The sequence below is a fragment of the Pleurodeles waltl genome, chromosome 2_2, assembly GCF_031143425.1.
Source record: "Pleurodeles waltl isolate 20211129_DDA chromosome 2_2, aPleWal1.hap1.20221129, whole genome shotgun sequence".
Taxonomy (NCBI): domain Eukaryota; kingdom Metazoa; phylum Chordata; class Amphibia; order Caudata; family Salamandridae; genus Pleurodeles; species Pleurodeles waltl.
The window spans coordinates 664165266-664183746 of NC_090439.1; the positions used below are offsets into that span (position 1 = coordinate 664165266).

The 18481-nt window shown below is 45.9% G+C and overlaps 1 protein-coding gene across 2 annotated transcripts in view; it reads right to left on the reverse strand.

Annotated features, from left to right (window-relative positions):
• NSMAF (neutral sphingomyelinase activation associated factor) overlaps positions 1–18481 on the reverse strand; it is a 665048-nt gene that overhangs the window by 144923 nt on the left and 501644 nt on the right. For both annotated transcript variants that reach the window (XM_069220229.1, XM_069220228.1), the window contains exons 20-21: positions 13813–13855; positions 6426–6589 (exon numbers count right to left, since the gene is read on the reverse strand). In XM_069220229.1, the coding sequence (XP_069076330.1) occupies positions 6426–6589; positions 13813–13855 (207 nt within the window). The remainder of the gene's footprint in view (positions 1–6425; positions 6590–13812; positions 13856–18481) is intronic.

Here is an 18481-nt window from a genome sequence, read left to right on the forward strand (position 1 = left end):
CGGAAGGCAAACAGGGAAGCAAACTGGGTGTTAAGGGATTCCAAGGTGTTGCCCTATTCGAAGCTCAGCACAGAGGGCTAGGGGATGACAGTGGGGGACAGGAATACAGAAGGCTGAAACGGGGTTACTGTAGGTGCAGTTAAAGAATGACTATCCTATGCACAGGAATCAATAAATAGAGTGACACGGACAGCCTATTCTTGGCTCTTCTTCCTGGATCCCTTTGAATCACTGTCATACATGTCGGATACCCAGTAAAGTTTTTCATGGTCTGGGTTGACAGCACAGATGTCACCAAACAATTATATGAGGAACACTGGAAATAGGCTTTGGCACCGTCCACATGTTGGGAGTCAGGAGTACATGTTTTGAGAGGCAAAGGTTGTGTGCTTTCACAAACTGTGATAATTCTTTATTTATCCAGCTGTGTGACATTGAACTTTTAGGTGCACACACATTACACTGCAAAGCTATTAAAGTGTCTTAGATAACTAGAAACTTTAGTGTTATTCTCTGGCAGCAACACAGATGGGAGTTGAGCAGTCATTAACCTACAAGGATGTTTAGATCTGTCTTGAAAGTTTAAGAGTCATCTGACCTTTTAACCTTAATAAATACTATTCTAAAATTCTTTGCTTCCACACAAATACTTATCCATTCCCATACTATTTACTAGTAATGCTTCACATCTTTTCGTAAGACCACCGAAGCCATGCGTGCCGAAAGACTGCCAGTGCTGGCTGTCTTAAGACCGCCCTATTATGACTGATTTTGGAATTCTGCCCAAAATCGGGTGGAATTCCGACACCAGTCGCGCTCGCTGTTGGCAGTGAAGAGGCAGTTCCATTGACAGCACTGCCACGCCAACAAGACTCCGCCCACCGTATTATGACCTGTAATAACGCGTGGCAGTGTCCTGATGGCGGGGCGCTACCAGCAGTGGAAGCGCCGGAACCCGGCCCCTCCCGGACAACTTCCTCGACGAACGAGGTAAGTGGATTGTCCGAAAGGCGTGGGTGTGCGCGTTTGTGTGTATGTCGTGAATGCGGGAGGAGGGAGTGAGTGTTTGTAGATGGGGGTATGTGAGTGTGGAGGGGGTGAGTGGGACTGAGTGGATGAAAGGTGAGTGCGTGTCCATTTGTATGTAAGTGGATGGGGAGGGGGGTGCGTGTTTGAGTGAGTGAACGGGGAGAGCGGGTGCATGTGTGTCAGTGGACGGGGAGAGCGGGTGAAGGCGTGTATGCGGTGTAGGGGGGTGTGAATGTATGTATGTGCTGGGGGAGTGAATGCGTGCATGAGTGCGGTTTGTATCTGTATGTTAGTGTGAATGGGGGTGTGTGACGTGAATGCGTGGGGGTGAGTTTGTTTGTGTGTAGAAGCGTGTGAGTGCATGTGTGCTGGTATGTGGAAGTTTGTGTGAGTATCCTGGTGACAGGAATGCTTATTCCTGTCACCAGGATGCAAGAAAGCCAGCTTTTTCTGGCGGTGCGACCACCAGAAAATGCTGGCAGTCTCCCGCATTGTAATACCGCTAGCAGTATTACAGCATCCGCTGTGCTGTAGGTACTCACCTCCAGCCCGACAGACCACGGAAAAGTGGCGGGACGGGCGGAGTATCGGAGGTTCGGCTTTGGCCAAACCGCCAAACTCTTAATTTGGAGGTCTTCACTTTGGCTGACCCTTCAACAGTGAGACCGCCACCGCAGCCTGGCGGTCTAAGCCAATATTTCTTTAAAGCCAGACCTTTTGGTATTGCAAATGCTTGTTACTAGATTTGATCGACAGATTAACAGTCTACTCGACCTCCTGCCATACCTCATTTTCAGCTGATTGGTTACACATCTGCTCAGCAGGTTCATAGTACATTAATTATATGCTCTTCTCTCTTTCCAGATTTTGCACAAATAACCATGATGGGAAGTGCTTAGATGTGTTCAAAGGTAATCATCTGGAACAGTTTTCTTTTTTATTATGTTAAAAAAAGTGTGTTTTTTCCAGCACCTGCGTCCATTTTTGATCCAAAGTATTCTACTGCTCTGCACACCTTTTTCCACCTGAACAACTGCCTTTTTAGCCAGTGATTTGGCAATGTATTGTTTCAAATCCTAGGACACCAAGATTTGCAAATTATGAGGTCAGGAGTACAGTGTGTCCGGCATAGGGCTGCGAGGGTTGGCTTGGTAAATCAAACATGGGCACATCATTAAAGTTCAACATGGAGTTGGGAGGATGAAAGCACTGCCAGACAAGGTTTACAGAAGAAGAAAACCGGTCATGAGGATCCTATTTATGAGAATCCTTGTAACTGACAGTTCTCAAAGACTGAACCTGTATGCAGCTAAGTTATATTGCATGAGGTATCATATCAACACCGATGCTAGCTTTATGCATTATACTTGTTAATTGTACATCCTCAAGCTCACACATTAAACAATGAAAGAGGGTAAAATAATACAGGAAGCCCTAATGCCAATACCTGCATTTCACGGCCTTTTGTTCAACTGACAAAAAGCATTCAGGTTGTAACTGTGACTTGCAGCACACAAATGTTTTATGAACCAAAGCGGAATTGTAAGGAAAGAACAAGTGCTGCTGATAAAGGGGGAATTTATCTGGCCATCCAACCCTTTACATGGCATTTTAAGCCAAACATTCAGATGATCCGTGGATCAAAGAGAAACATTGGGCACAGAAGTCTAGAACGAAGTCTACAATAAATGTAGGAGCAGCAGAACTGACTAGCCATAAAAGAATTTCTGTCCGTTTACAATTGCTAATTTTAAACAAGTTGACGTAATGTGTTTGTCTGCATTAGGAACAAGAAAATGGGAGAAATTGGTGGCAAACTTTTCGCTGAGAGCCAAACACTTCTGGAGGAAATAAACACATGAATGCTAGAAGGCATTACGAGAAACAGAAACACCAAAGTAAATGTTAACAGTTATTTTTCAATATCATAAACTGTCTTAGGCTATTACATGTCATATTTTAATCTGTAATTTGATTGAGACCTCCACAAGGCTAACAAAAAAGGCATGTAACATATTACTGCAAAGTGGTGTACCTTTATTTTGTGAATATTAAAGGTCAATGATACTCACAGTATGCTTCAGAACCTCCTTCACCTCCCCTTAGTTTTTGGCTGGACCTACTCCAGACAGGATCCGCAAGGCATCAATGGGTGAGTTTGTCTGCCTTGGCACTCAGAGATCCCGCAAGGTGCTGCACGATCAGGACAATATCCTGGTGCTCCAGCCAAGTCCAGAGGGGCAGGGCCTCCTGGCACAGGGTCCACAACCCCACTCCACCCTGCTGGTTCTTATACTACATAGAGGTGGTGTTGTCCGTGAACACCTGAATTACCCTTTCCCTGGATGAGTGGAAGGAAGGCCTTCAATTCCAAGTGGATAGCCCCAGCTCCATAAAACTGATATGAAGCTGAGATTCTGATGAAGACCAGAGTCCTCTGATCTCCACCTTCCCCAGGTGGTCACCCAACCCAGAAGTGGTGCATTGGTCACTATTGATGGCTCAGGATGGAGAAGGGAGAAGGTTCTGCCCCTGATCCAATTACATTTAATCATCCACCACTCCATATCTTTTGCAGTTCCTCTGATATCTGGACCAGGTCGTGGAGATTTCCTAGGTGCTGCGTCAACTGGGACTTCAGGTCTCCTAGCGTAGCCTGCATATGTAATCAAGTACACTTCACTAGCAAGATGCATGAGGACACTGGGCAAAGCAGCCTAAGAGCCAGTCTCACCGAAATCCAGAAATTAGGCTGTAACTTCAGAATCATAGCCTGAATGTCCTGTACTCTCAGCTCCGGAGGATAGGTGCGGAACTGCACTGTGTCCAGAATGGCTCAGATTAAGGGGGAAATTCTAAAAAGGAGTCAGGTGTCACTTCAGCATGTTGATAGTGAACCCCAGTGAGTGCAGAAGGTGTGTCGTAGTCTAAAGATGAGTGACAAATTATTGGGGTGAGCCATCCTTCAACAGACAGTCATCGAGGTAGGGAAAGACTAAGACCCCTGACCGCTGCAGGTGTGCTGCAACCACCGCCATACCTTTTGTGAACATTTAAAGGGCACTGGTGAGGCCCAAGGGGAGCACAGCAAACTGGAAATACTCATGGGCTACTGTGAGCCATAAATAATGCCTTTGGGCCTGCAGGACTGGAATGTGGAAATACGTGTCATGAAGGTCCAGCGCCACCATCCAGTCTCCAGGTTACAGGGCAGACAGAACCTGACCCAAGGTGAGCTTCCAGCATTTCTCTTTCTGTAGAACGGCATCCAAAGAACAGAGTAGGATAGGGCAGAGGCCTCCCTCCTTTTTCTGCACCAGAAAGTAGCAGGAATAACAACCATGTCCTACTTCTGATGTTGGCACACTCTCAATGGCTCCCATGGCCAGCAAAGCCTGCATTTCCTTAAGGAGCAAAAAGCAATGGGCCTCTGCCTGCAGTTCTGAGGTCGGTGGAAAGGCAGGCTGGCTTTGCAGAAATGGAAGGGCATAACCCCGCGGCAGGATTTGGAGCACACACTTTTCCGAGGCTATCGCTTGCCACTGGGGCAGGTGGTGCTTGATCCTCCCACCAACGGGATGGGTGTGTTGTGTTGAGTACCCATTAAAGAGGTTTGGAGGCTGAAGCAGCAGGCGAGGTGGGGGCAGGACAGCATGCTTGGAGTGGGTTCCATGACCTCTCTGGGATTTGCGTTGCTGGCCACAAAAGGACTGTGAAGCTAGCTGGACTGAGGGGTAAGAGTGGTAATGAGGATGCTCAAGGGAGCCCCAGATGTGGCCATGGAAGGGGTGAACAAACCGTTGCTGTACCAGAGAACTCAAGGAAAGGTCCACAAATCTGGTGGTGATCCGACTGCCCTTGAGGCACTTGAGTGCTGTATCAGCCTTATCGCTAAATAGGTGGACGCCATCAAAAGGCATATCTATGAAAGGAGATTGGGCATCCTTGAAAATCCAGTAGACCTCACCTAAGTGTGGTGTTGGAAAGCCGTTGTAGTGGATATGGCCCTCCCTAGCCAGTCAGTGGTGACCAATTCAGAACTTTGTTGCATCCTTGCTGTCAGCGAATGTCTGGTTCAGAATGGCTCGACTCTGTTCGGGAAACGTGGGCATCAGCTGCACAACTGAATCACACAAGACATGACTGTACTGGTCCAAAAGACATGCGGTGTTCACCATCCACAATGGCAATCTGGTGTAAGAGATGATTCGCTTTCCAAAGATACCCAGCTTCTTGGATTTCCTATTTGGAAGGCTAATAGTGGTGACTGTCCTTGCCTCTCCAGTATCGGTAAAAAATGTGAGGATATGGCTTGCACTAATTGGCTAGAATTACAAATTTTAAATTCAGCACATCTTTCGATTGACCTTGGCTTGCTGCTAGGGCCTCCATAAACTGACCTTTAGAGCCATTTAATTGAGTTCTTCTGTACATCAGAAGACTCTTCAAGACCAGCACAGAGAGGTGGCTGATTAGAGCAAAACTTTGAAAGCTGATGGTCCCTTCAAGACTAGGACGAAGCCTAGAACACTTAAAAAGCTGATGCTGTGCCGTGTATGGACAAATAAAGTGGACTTGAGGAAAAGCTAAATATGATATGCGATGAACAAAAACTCGAGGGACTGAGACTGAGCCACCCTGGAGCAAGGAGAGTCTGCAGCCAATTCATAGTAGCCAAAGACATTTGCAAGGATATGAGGAAGCATAACAGTGTAGCATTTGGAGAATTTGCATCTTATCTTGACTCAGCAAACATCCCTGCCTTTTAGGGAACCTATAAACATTTCATTTTGTCTACTAGGCCCTTCAAGTACCCCTCCACACCCATTGTTAGCAGATGTTTGCACTGATTCTGGAAACTTTGCAGTCATCATTCTACTAACTATAGTTTAAAGATGTTCACATTTTAAAGTGTATACTGTAGCGTTCCAACTGTGTACGCCAGCCACTTCTCCATACCTCACTATAGATTAAAACAGTCTTATATCAGACTGCTGTACTGAAAGAATTTGTCTTTTACTCTCCATCTGCAATTTGTGATGTACATTGCTCTACCCACCTTCAAAGATAGGCATCCTTTTTTTTAATTAAATAACCAAAACTAAATAAAAAATAATTAACAAGTAGAACCCCCCCAATGTCTGTAGATCCAGTAAAACATTCTGAGGGATCTTACAACAAAGTCTTACTATGGGAAGATTGGTAAACTATTACAATGGAAAACAGATCATCCCACACAACCTTGCACTAAGTGAAAATGTGACTGGATGTAAAATAATGCAAAGCAACCATTTCACAAACGCTAGGCCTGCTGTCTGCAAAGTAAGTAGATTCTGAATTACTGTGTACAAGAGACATGTTTATAATGAAGATAATCAGATACTGTACACACTCACCAGGATATTCAATGAAGGATGCACTTTGGCTGGATGACCGAGACATACTTCTCAATTTGTGTGTTATTCTTTGAGGATGAGGTTTTGAAAAAAGCTGTTTCGGCGTCTGTCCGAATTCCAGAATTTGTGTAAGCATTGCTATTTCATGATCGGGATCCTCTATACTTTTAAGAAAAAAAAAATCATTTTTAGAAAATGGTGTATTTTCAGTCTACCTAACACCAACTATATTCTATATGTTCACTGCAACAATTAACATGTTTAAAGTAACATGGTAGGCAATATTATGCTGCTACCTTTGACAGAAAGAACAGTATTCATAAACCCAAAACAGGGAAGACAGTGAGCATCAAAAAATTTCCATTTGGAATAAAAGTGTAAACCATAAAAAACATGCGTATCTTGTACATATCACAATTTCAGGTTATGAAAGTGTTAAAGGATTCCTCTGTGGGTGCCCACTAAAAGTGGGTGTTGAAATAAGGGACATACAGAAAAAAATATAATGCACCTAGAAGAGACTGAAAGTCTGACCTCGGCCTAACCATTTTAGTCTCTCTTGCAGTGGTTTATAAATGTATGTTACAGATACTGTGGGGTTAATTTGCGGATCCCAAGTATCAATGGTCTCTGTAGAAATGCGTTAATAGCTTATTCTGGGACAAACAGCCAGATATACAATTACATGATAGTTGATACCACATACAGTTTATTTTTTAACATTTAGAATAGTGCAAAACTACCTTCTTGGAGCAGTGCTTCGCTTTACAGAGAACATTTGAATTGCAACAGGAGTATCTCAGACATGATCTGTGGAACTGCAATGCTATCTGTATTTAACCACCAGCTCCATCTTGACCACTGACTCCATTTTGGTGCTCAGCTTAGCTTCACACACAGTCATATTGGTGACAAAGGTATTTTTCCGCCCACAGATTGTGCAACGTGTTTTCACTCTTTCTCACTGAGAACAGGCACATAACATAGGGGAGTAGTAATGATAACATGTCCCAGGCTGAGAATACTTATGGTAAAGCGGGGGAACAGCTCGGTCTTGGAAAAACACAGTGAGAGAGCAATTTGCGACTCTCTAAACAGGGTCGCAATTTTAAGGAATCGCTAATTGAGGAAGTACGAGGCAAAAAATTGTAAAGTTGTTTTTTTACATGAGAAATACTTTACATATATAGCATTACATGGATATACACAGAAAAAAGAAGTTACCAAGAATCTCATGGTTATCAAGACTATTGAGTCAAATAACCGAAGTGAAGTGGCTAAGTTCCCTTTGAATAAGTTACCAAAAGGGGACTGAAGAGAACATTGGCAAGTGAACTGAGTAAACTAGGCACGCCAGTTTCTCCTCTCCTTTCCTCTACCTTAACTTACCCTGTCAGTCATCATGCACTCATAAATCCTGCCACGTTTTTGAAGTGGGAGTATTTTCGTGAAGGCGGGTGAGAATATGTTTAAGTGATTAAAAATATGAAAACATTTACTTTTAAACCATGGTTATTTATTTTATGCAATCTATACTTCACTTTAAACAGAAATGAATGTAATTGATCCGAGAACAACAAAAACAGTACTGCACCTTTACCCAGACATATAGACAATCTTGTGACTTGTTTCCACTCCACACCTCTGCCATTGTTGGTAGTCCGCCCACCCTAGTGGTGCATGTTCAAATGTTTCCATTTTTAGAATCAAGGAGAACAGGAGGTCAAGACTATGACTTCAACAGTGAACAGACTGATTCACTAGTTGGCTGAAGCCTAGGTTGTATATCTTTTTAATGATTTCTTAGGTGTCTGGCCAGAATGGAGCATAAGTCCATATATTCATATGATTCATGAGGAATGTCCTCTTGGAGATGGAGAGGGAGATGTCTTGTGTGAGGTTCACAATAACGTCTGAGTAGAAGTATGTATTTTCTTGGGTCTATAAAGGAGTCTTCTGGCTTACTATATGAACAAGTTACTTATCTTAGGTAACAAATTATGTGGTAGAGATATATTCTAGTTGCAGATTCCTTACCTAAGAATTCCCCCAGGCGTCAGTCTGGATCAGTAGATTTTTCTTTGAGCAGTACCCCTTCATGCCATCAGGTGGCATCGGTCGACTCAGCGTCAGTCGCTGGTGTTGTGGTCGCCACCTTTAAAATTGCGGGTCACCACCCCAGCAGGCTGACATCAGTTTCATTCATGATTTTCCACACCAGAAGCAAGGAGTCATGAAGAACACTGCCTCCGGTTGGCCAGAACTAGGGCCCTGAAAGGGAAATCCATGTACCTAGAAATCAGTTCGCAGAGCAGGGAGGATGGGTCGGTCGGTAAGGAATCTGCAACTAGAATATGTTTTTACCATCTAATTCGTTATGGAAGATAAGGAACTTGTTCATCAGATGGAGACTTCTAGTTGCAGATTCCTTAACTCAGAACAGATACCCAAGCAATACCATCCCCAGAGGAGGGTCTGCAAACCAAGATCATACTAGGAAGTCCTGCAGGACCGAACAGGCAAAGTACCCATCCCTTCGTACCCGACTGTCCAGGCAGTAATGTTTGGAAAATGTGTGCAATGACACCCACATTGCTGCCTGCAGATGTCCAGGACTGGAACTTCGCGTGCTAACAGAGTGGCTGCAGCTGTTGCTCTAGTGGAGTGAGCACACATATCCTCCAGGGGTTGCTTCTTAGCCAATGTGTTGCACATTTTAGAGCAGAGAACAACCCATCTGGAGAACATCCTCTTCTACACTGCCTGACCTGTCTTCGCACCCACATACCCACAAAGAGTTGATCGTCCACCGGGAACTCTTAAGATAGAACACCAATGCTCTTTTTGGGTCCAGGGGGTGGAGTCTCTCCACTTCCTTAGAAGGATGTGGGGGGCGCGTAAAATTAGTCAAGGTGATGGACTGCCTTACATGAATGTACATGACTATTTTAGCTAAAAAGGAAGCCCTGGTACGAAGCACCACATTGTCAGGATGGATGGAAATGAAAGGTGGCTTTGAAGAAAGGGCCAGCAGCTCACACACTCTGCGAAGAAGAACCCAAAGTGGGCAGTTATGAAGTAGCTAGAAGAGAGCACACATCAAGAAAGTAAGAACTAAGTTCAAGTCCCACTGAGGCATATGAACGGAGAAGGAGGAAACATTTGGGTAAGACCCTTTAGGAATCAGCTTACTATACGAGATTTGAACAAAGAGGGTTGGTCAGGTAATCTCAGGAAAGCCGAGAAGGCAGACAAATAACCCTTGAGGGTGCCTAGAGCAGAGCCCAGCTGGGCTAGAGAAAGAAAAACAGAAGAACCTCAGAAAGAGGGACAGAGAGGGGGGTCAATAAACATGTCTGTACACCATCCCACAAATTTGTTCCATCGACAGGAGCATACCATTTTGGTGGAGGGACGCCTGCCTGTGACCCAATCGCGGTTCACTAGCCATCACTGCAGGTCTTGCGCAGGTCCCTCAGAGACCTGGACCATGTCAGAGAGATTCCCCTGATGCTGCGCACACTGGAACGTTAGGTCCCACTGCAGAGCCTGCATATGCCATCTGCCATGAGTGACCAGCAGGATGAAGGAGGCCATGAGACCCAGCAGCCTTTGAGTTATTCTCACCGAAATCCAGGACAGAGGCCAAAACATCGGTATCGTAGTCTGCTTGCTTGCTTGGGAGGATAGGTCTGAAACAGCACTGTGTCCAGAACAGCTCTGATGAAAGGGAGCGTCTGAGAGGGAGTCAGGTGTGACTTCGGTATGTTTATAGTTAACTTGAGCGACTGCAGGCGGTCCGCCGTAGTCTGGTGGTTTGAGACAGCAGCCTGAAGCAAGCCCGCCTTTAACAGCCAGTCGTCGAGGTAGGCGAAGACTGAAACCCCTGATCTGCACAGATAAGCTGTGACCACCACCATCACTTTGGTGAACACCCGAGGGGCAGTGGTGAGGCCATAGGGTAGCACAGTGAACTGAAAGTGCTTGTAGCCTACCGTGAACAGCAAGCAGCGTCTGTGGGCCGGACGGACAGGGATGGGATAATAAGCGTCCTGCAATTCCAACGCTACCATCCAGTCACTTAGTTCCAGGGCAGACAAAACCTGAGCCAAGGTCAGCATTTTGAACTTCTCCTTCCTGAGGAAGAGATTGAGGGACCGAAGGTCTAGGATAGGGCAGAGGCACTTGTCCTTTCTGGGTAACAGAGAGAAGCAGGAATAGCAACCATGACCTACTTCTGGAGCAAGGACCCTCTGTATGGCTCCCTTGGCCAAGTGAGCCATAACCTCCTCACCAAGAAGTGCTAAATGATCAGTCATCATGTGATCATGGGATAGTGGCATGGATGGAGGGGTAGTCCCAAAGGGCAGGTAGTAGCCCCTTCAGACTATTTGCAAAACCCACCTATCTGACGTGATGGTGTGCCATCAGGGCAGGTGAAGGCGAATCCTGCCTCTGATAGGTTCCTGGTGAGGAGGTGCTAGACTAGGAAGATTTGGAGGCTGCAGCTGTAGAGGAAGGGGGGGGGGGGGGTTTGGGGGCGAGGGGCCAATGAGCTTGCTAGACTGCTGGCTCCCTGATCCAAACGGACGCTGGATCTAGTGTCCCCGGCCAGTCAGAGGCTGGGCAGCATGTGTGCCACGGTGACTGGTAGGGAATGGACGTGGCTGGGCACCCCCTCCCTAACCATGAAAAGGACAAAAAGCAGACTGAGGGGGCAAGAGGCAGAAGTGAGGCCTTGGGACCGGGCCGTAGCCTGGGATTCCTTAAAGCGCTTGAGTGCAGTGTGCTTTGTCTCTGAAGAATCTCCTAAAAAGTCAGATGTTCTCAATCAAGCGTGGCACCTCAAGGGCACCGTTGATGCAACCGATCTGCTTAGAGAGTCGGTCGTATCCATCCCACAACGTATTGTGAATTTAGCTGCATCTCTCCCATCAGAAACAGCTTGGGAGAGAATGGCGCGGACCTGTGGCAGCGCTTATGCAAACGTGCCCCATAAAATATGGGTGTAAAAGCCCAAAAGGCATGCAGTGTTCAAGGACCGCCATGCCAGGCTGGAGAAAAAAACACAACTTCTTCCAGAGATGATCCAGCCTCTTGGATTCCCTATCTGGGGGTGAAGAAGGGAACACGCCATGGGATGTTGAGGCTTGGATAACCAAACTCTCAGGTGTAGGGTGTTGGGTCAGGAACACCGGGTCGTTAGGCACTGGCCTATGGCGATGGGCTACTGTCCTGTTCACAGGAGCCCCTGTGCTGGGTTTGGACCAGGTCCCCAGCAGGACATCAGTGAGGGCTTCACTGAAGGGGAAAAGGGGTTCGGACGTGGAAGCCCCAGGCTGAAGCACCTCAGTCAGTAGGTTAGTCCTGACAGCCACCAAAGGCAGCTGGAGGCCCAAGACCTTGGCCGCTCTCCGCACCACCACTGAATAAGACGCCCTCTCCTCCGTAGCCACTGTAGGGGAAGAAAGCATGCCAACATCTGGGGAAGTGTCCAGACCGCTGGCTTCACCCAGTTTCTGAGCCCCTTCTTTAAGGTCTTCAAGCTGGTATTCTAAAGGGTCCAGTGACCCCTCAATACTCTCACTGAAGGCATGCTCATAAGAATAAGGGTCAGGATCCAACCTATGGAGCAAGGTCCCTGCTGAAGTCGGAATCAGTGTCGAGCAACGCCACTCCGGCTCCGTGTTGCCAATAAGTATGGGCTCGACACTGACAGAGGGCGATCATGACGCCAATAACTAACTGACTACTTGCAGGGGTGTTTGAAGAAAAATCTCCAGATCCAGACTGATGCCTAGGGGCAATTTTAAAGTAAGGAATCTGCAACTAGAAGACTCAATCAGATATCTTTCACAATCATAAGGTATTTGAAGGATTCATAGGCAGGCACTTAAACATGCGTACATCAGCCAAACTGGAGACAATGTATACTCCTCTCACTTCCTTTGATATGCAGGGATTTGTAAAGGAAAAAAAAAAAATGCCATCTCGTTGTGTGTAATGTTGTTAGCAGCTGATGTACTGTTTTGGAGTGCTCACACAGAATTAAGTTGGTGTGATGGTCCCCTGCTCTTATAATGTGGCAATAGAACAAAATACATCTATATTACATGCTGCACCTTTTTAATGGGGCAGACCAAATAAAGTACCTGCTGGCTTGGCTGTTTACCTGTAGCCTGGGCAATGGCAATTGGTGGGCTACTTCTTAGGTAAAATAGACAGGTTTTGTCTAGGGTCACACGTTTTGTTGGTGGTGATTTCTCTTGAGTCATTTTGATTCTTGTAACGTATTGTAGTGTTGTAGGGTAGTTGCTATTATTCTTACATTACTATGTGCACAGTCCTTATCACGTGGTGTAGGGTGGCCAGCAATGGAGGGAGTAGGTTGTTCACTTGTTAAGCTATTTGTTTAAGTGAGACGAAACCTTGGCCAGTGGCTACTAGGATGACGTGGCTGGCTTTCGTCATGATCCTTCAAGAGTTAAAAATGTTTATAGTTGAAGGACATGCCTTAAGTAGCAAATTATGAAAATCACAGCATAAATCCATTAGCAATTGCATCTGAGCACAATAACAGGAGTTCCTGCTTGAAGGTCAGGTCCAAATCTGTGTTGCTGCTACTCCCTTTGTTTGGACAAAAAAGAAGCTGCTAAAGATACAGTCAAATTATAGAACGGCAACAGGAAAATGCCAACTATGAACCAAACAACTCTTGAATCTAGAACTTAAAACTTAACCCAAACAGCTTGGTAAAAGAGAAACGTTAAATCTTTGAGAGATGTGTGATGACAGAGTAAAGTTATAGGATAAACCACCAGGTTCCAGTGATTTAAACTAAACATCCGCAGCAGGTGCGTTGTACGTGGATGCAAGGGTGATGTCAAGCCCACACAGAACTGCTTCCAATCTTGGTCCAAAGTCTTCAATTTTAAAAAAAGTTAAAAGAGTGATTTCTGCTCTTCAAATGCAGGTGCCCTCTCCCCCCAAAATAGAAGTGGATGCAAATAAAATTGTTTTTTGGGAGATTTTCCCCCTCACCCCAGCCTTGATTAGAGGCCTCTAGAGTATTTCCTAATTAGTCTTGCTACTTGGAAATATGCAATTGTAAAATGCATCAATCGATTAACATCTCCTATGATAAATTCTTCGAACAACGTTCTCAGACAGCTCCATGAATAACGAACCTTAATTCCCATACGCAAAAAGAATCAACAGAAGGTTAATGAGAATCAGCATTTTGCACATGATTATAGGTCTGCAAGCACTGTGACAGCAACAACCAGCAACAACGGAGTGTTGTATTTAATACTTGTAAATGCCTATTTAAAAGGGTGTTCAACCTCACTCACTGTTTTTCAATAACATGCCTTAACAATTAAGTTACCTGTTTAAGTCGACACCTCCTTCATAAGTCACTGGATGAAATACTATAAAGAAATAAAAACAATGTTTAACAAGGTTTACAAATTACTGCTACTACGTTTTAAATAATCTTGCACTTAATAATGCACATACAGTATGCATTCGTATTCAGCAGTGCATATTGCTCACTGCATAAATACGTTTTTCACTAGGTTTTAACTACAACCTGAATGCTGACAAAAGTCCAGATTACCTTTAGCCTGAATTCAGAAACACTGAAGGTTTCTGACAATGCTTTTGTGTAATCACTGTGAACTTGAGCAATGAAAAACTTCCACAATCTACACAATAAATCTCACTGAATACAAACTTTACATACATTTTCAAGACTTATGTCAATAACAGAAATCCGCTAAGCTCAGCGGCTACACACTGAACAATGGATATGTAAGTATGTAGAGAATGTCTGCTACAATGTCACTGTTTCTAGATGCCAGTATCAAGCCTTCACATAAAAACATTTAATTACTTCCTAATGTCCAACAAAATCTGTACCAATAGTAAGCAAGCACATAGTAAACACGCAGAATACAAAAAGGTAGAAGATAATCTGCCTGGTAGCTTAAAGAATCCAGCTATCTATCTCTTGTGTCTTCTTCTAAGATACCTTGTGTTGAACATATAGCTCCCTCCGATTGCTCCGATTTAGACTGGCATGTCTGCCTGTAGGAAAGTACCCACTTTCTTGGCATGGCTACCCACATGTTCTGCCTGTTGTCAGTATGCTTGACTATGTCCACTGATTTCCTGCTAACCAGGATCCCCAGTAGTTTTGCTCTCTCCTCTAAATTGTACCTTTTTCTTCTCACAATTGGTGTACTGGTCCCCCCCATGTACGCCCCTAGTATATGGTACCTAGGTACCCAGGGAATTGTGGTTCCAGGGGATCCCTATGGGCTGCAGCAGTTATTCTGCCACCCATAGGGAGCCTGTGCAAAGGGTTCTGCAGGCTTGCCATGGCAGCCTGTGTGAAACGGGTGCATGCACCCGTTTTCACTACAGGCCACTACACCAGGTCACTATAAGTCACCCGTATGGTAGGCCCTCTCGGCCCAGAGGGCAGGGTGCAAGTACCTGTGTGTGAGGGAATCCCTGCCCTAGTAGAGGTGCCCCCACAAACTCCGGATCCATTTCCTGGACTTTGTGAGTGCGGGGACGCCATTTTACGCATGTACTGGACATAGGTCACTACTTATGTCCAGCTACATAATTGTAACTCCGAACATAGGCATGTTTGGTATCAAATATTGGAAGTATGATTCCAAAGAGGACCCCCAGCATTGCTACAACCAGTCTTACAGGGTTTTCTGGGCAGCCCTGCAGAACAAAGGATTTCCTTTGGGAGAGGGAGGTAACATCCTCTCCCTTTGGAAATAGGTGTGTCGGGCTTGGGATGGGTTGCCTCCCCAAGCCACTGGTTTGCTTTGAAGGGCACATTTGGTGCCCTCCGTGAATAAACCAATCCACACTGGTTCAGGGACCCCCAGTCCCTGCTCTGGCACGAAACTGGACAGTGGAAAGGGGAGTGACGACTCCCATGTCCATCACCACCCAAAGGGTGGTGCCCAGAGCTCCTCCAGAGGGTCCCTGGGTTCTGCCATCTTGGTTCCAAGGTTGGCAGGGAACTCTGGGTGCATCTGAGTGGCCAGGCCAGGCAGGTGACATCAAAGTCCCCTCCTGATAGGTGCTTACTTGGTTAGGTGACCAATCCCGCTTTCAGGGCTATTTAGGGTCTCTCTCTTGGAGGGGTCATCGGATTCGACTTGCATGATTCCAGCAGGACTCATCTGCAACCTCCACTTTGACTTCTGGCCACTGGAACCGCGATTGGACCCTTCAGGAACTAACAAAGCTGCAGATCCACGAGGAGGACTCTTCTGCAACATTGTTTGCAAGACTTCTGCTAGCTCTGCAACATTTCCCTGGCCATGCGTCCTCAGAAGACAGCAACTCTTCAGCCTGCAAAAGAAGAAGGAGGAATCTCCCTTGGAGTGAAGGAGTCACTTACCTACAAGAAGCGATGACCAGCTGCGTGGATCCCCTCTCCTGCTGAGCTGCATGGATCCTGCATTACGGGCGTTGGTCCGGAGTAGTCCTCTTGGTTCTCTCTGCCAGCTGTCCAACTTTGGTGGAGGTAAGCCTTTGCCTTTCCACGCAGGACAGTACCCATGTGCACCGCGTCTCTTGCAGCTGCCAAGGCTTGTTTGTATCTCCTCCAAGGGATCTTCAGGAGACGTGTGGCTCCAGCTCTTTTGTAGTGCTGTGTGGGCTTTCTTTCCGACTCATGTGTCCCCGTCCTGTGGGACTCCTGTGGGTGCTGCCTCTGCTCCTGTGGACTCTACGACACGGAGGGTCCGCGGAGACTCCCCCTCCTGGGTTGAGTCCTCCTGTGCCTTGCTGGTGCCCGGCAGCACCTCTTTTCCACTAATCGCGAGTTTGCCTTTGCCAAAGCTTGCTGGTGTAATTCCTGCAATGACACCTGTCTGAAATCTTCCTTCCAGCGTGGGGCTTCATCTGCATCCATCAGGAACTCTTCACCGGTTCCAGGGCTGCAGTGCTGACCTGTTCTTCACCACCGTTGACCAACTTCTGCATCCAGAGCTGGGTGGGTAGTAGCTCCTACTCCTCCTGGACTCCTCTGTGACTCTTGAAGCTGGTCCCCTCTCTCCACAGGTCTTCTTTCTTCAGGAATCCACTGCTGGTTTTCTTGTAGTCTTCTACGGGTGTCTTCTTTTTCTTCTTTTCCTCCTTTTGGGTGGTTTGGGGAAAATCCAGTGTTTTACTCCTGCATTCCTGGTCGCTGGGGGGTACTGTGTTACTTACCCCTGTGGTTTTCTAGTACTCCCAGCTCCCCTCTACACATTTTACGTACCTAGGTGGGGGTACCTTGTTCGCATTCCATTTTTTTAATATATGGTTTCTGCTCCCCCTAGGGTCACTATTGGTTATTGATAGTTGCACTGTTTTCTAACCTTTCCTATGCCTATTACTGATTACTAGTGTATATATTCAGTGCATTACTTTCCTCTTAAGGGTGGGCTACCTGTCTAGTATTTTGTGGTGATTTGTTCCAAAAATAAAGTACCTTTATTTTTGTACAACTGAGTGTTTTTTTCATGTGTGTAAGTGCTGTGTGACTACAGTGGTACTGCATGAGCATTGCATGTCTCCTAGGTAGGCCTTGGCTGTTCATCCACAGCTACCTCTAGAGAGCCTGGCTTCTAGCCACTGCCTACACTTCACTAAGAGGAGATACCTTGACCTCGTATAAGTTGTAAGTATCACAGGCCAGCTTCCTACACTGCCATAGACATTAATTATCTGTTTTGCTAATATTAGTACCAATGAAATTAATATATTTTTCACTTGTTTTTTTCCCCGGGCATCAGACACATCCAATAGAAGCTTGCAAAGCCCTTCTCAAGAACTCTTTCAACTAAGCACCCTGTTACTACTGCCTCAAAAAAAAAAGATAAAACCATATACCCCCCCCCAAAAAAAAAAAAAAAAAAAAAACAGCAAATCGAACAAGTTACTTACCTTTGGTAACTCTCTCTCTCTCTCTGGTAGAGACTCTATCCTGTCACAGATTGCTCAGCTTTTGAGTATTTCTCCAGGTGTCATACTAGATCTGTATGATTTCTCAGCAGTATCTCAGCATGCCGATAGGTGACTCTGTGCGGCTCCACAATCACGCCAATCTGCATTGGAAATGACATGTAGAGCCTGTATAGGCACCACCACTGCTTAACGATGTCACTTGCGTTTAAGTCTGCCTGCATCCCCAGACACAGAATCCCAATATTCCTCACCTTTTGTATAGATACCAAAGCAGTACCTATTTGGAGGCGGTCTGTAGAACCAGTAAGTCCTGCAGGACCGAGCCCTCCAAGCGAACCTGACCATCCAGACAATAGCGCTTTGTGAACATATGTAGGGAAGCCAACATAGTTGCCTGGCAGATATGTAGGACAGGGACTATGCAGCCCAACAAGGTGGTAGCAACTTTGGCCCTGGAGGAATGAGCAGCGAGACCTTCTGGAGACTGCTTCCTAACCAACACATAGCAGATCTTAAAACAGAACAAATAACAGAATGTCAGATAACTTGGCCTGGAGGGGGTCAATCTGGCATGTGCTGGACCAAGTCACAAATTTGTCCTACCAACAGGCATATACAGCTTTTGTTGAAGGACGCCTGGCTTCCAAGATTACATCAACCACCTCCAGAAGAAGGTCAAAAATGGTTAGAAGTCGCTGCTCAATCTCTAAGCATGAAGGTGGAGACTGCGAAGGCCCGGGTGAAGAACCCTGCCCTGTTGCTACAACAGCAGGTACTCACAGAGGGTCAGAGGACATATGCCCAGGAGTTCTGGAAACCATACTCTGCATACTCAATTCGGAGCAACTAGAATGACATGGGTTTGGTAGGTCCTGACATTCTTGAGATCTCAGGGCAGGAGTGGCGATGAAGGAAAGGCATACAATAATCTCAGGGAGTGTTGGAAAGTCTCTCTTTTTGGCATGGTTACCCACACTTTTATCAGTGTGTTTAGACTGCTTTCACTGGGATCCTGCAAAGCAGGACCCCAGTGATTGTGCTCTCCTATAAATTTGGTTACCTTGGTACCC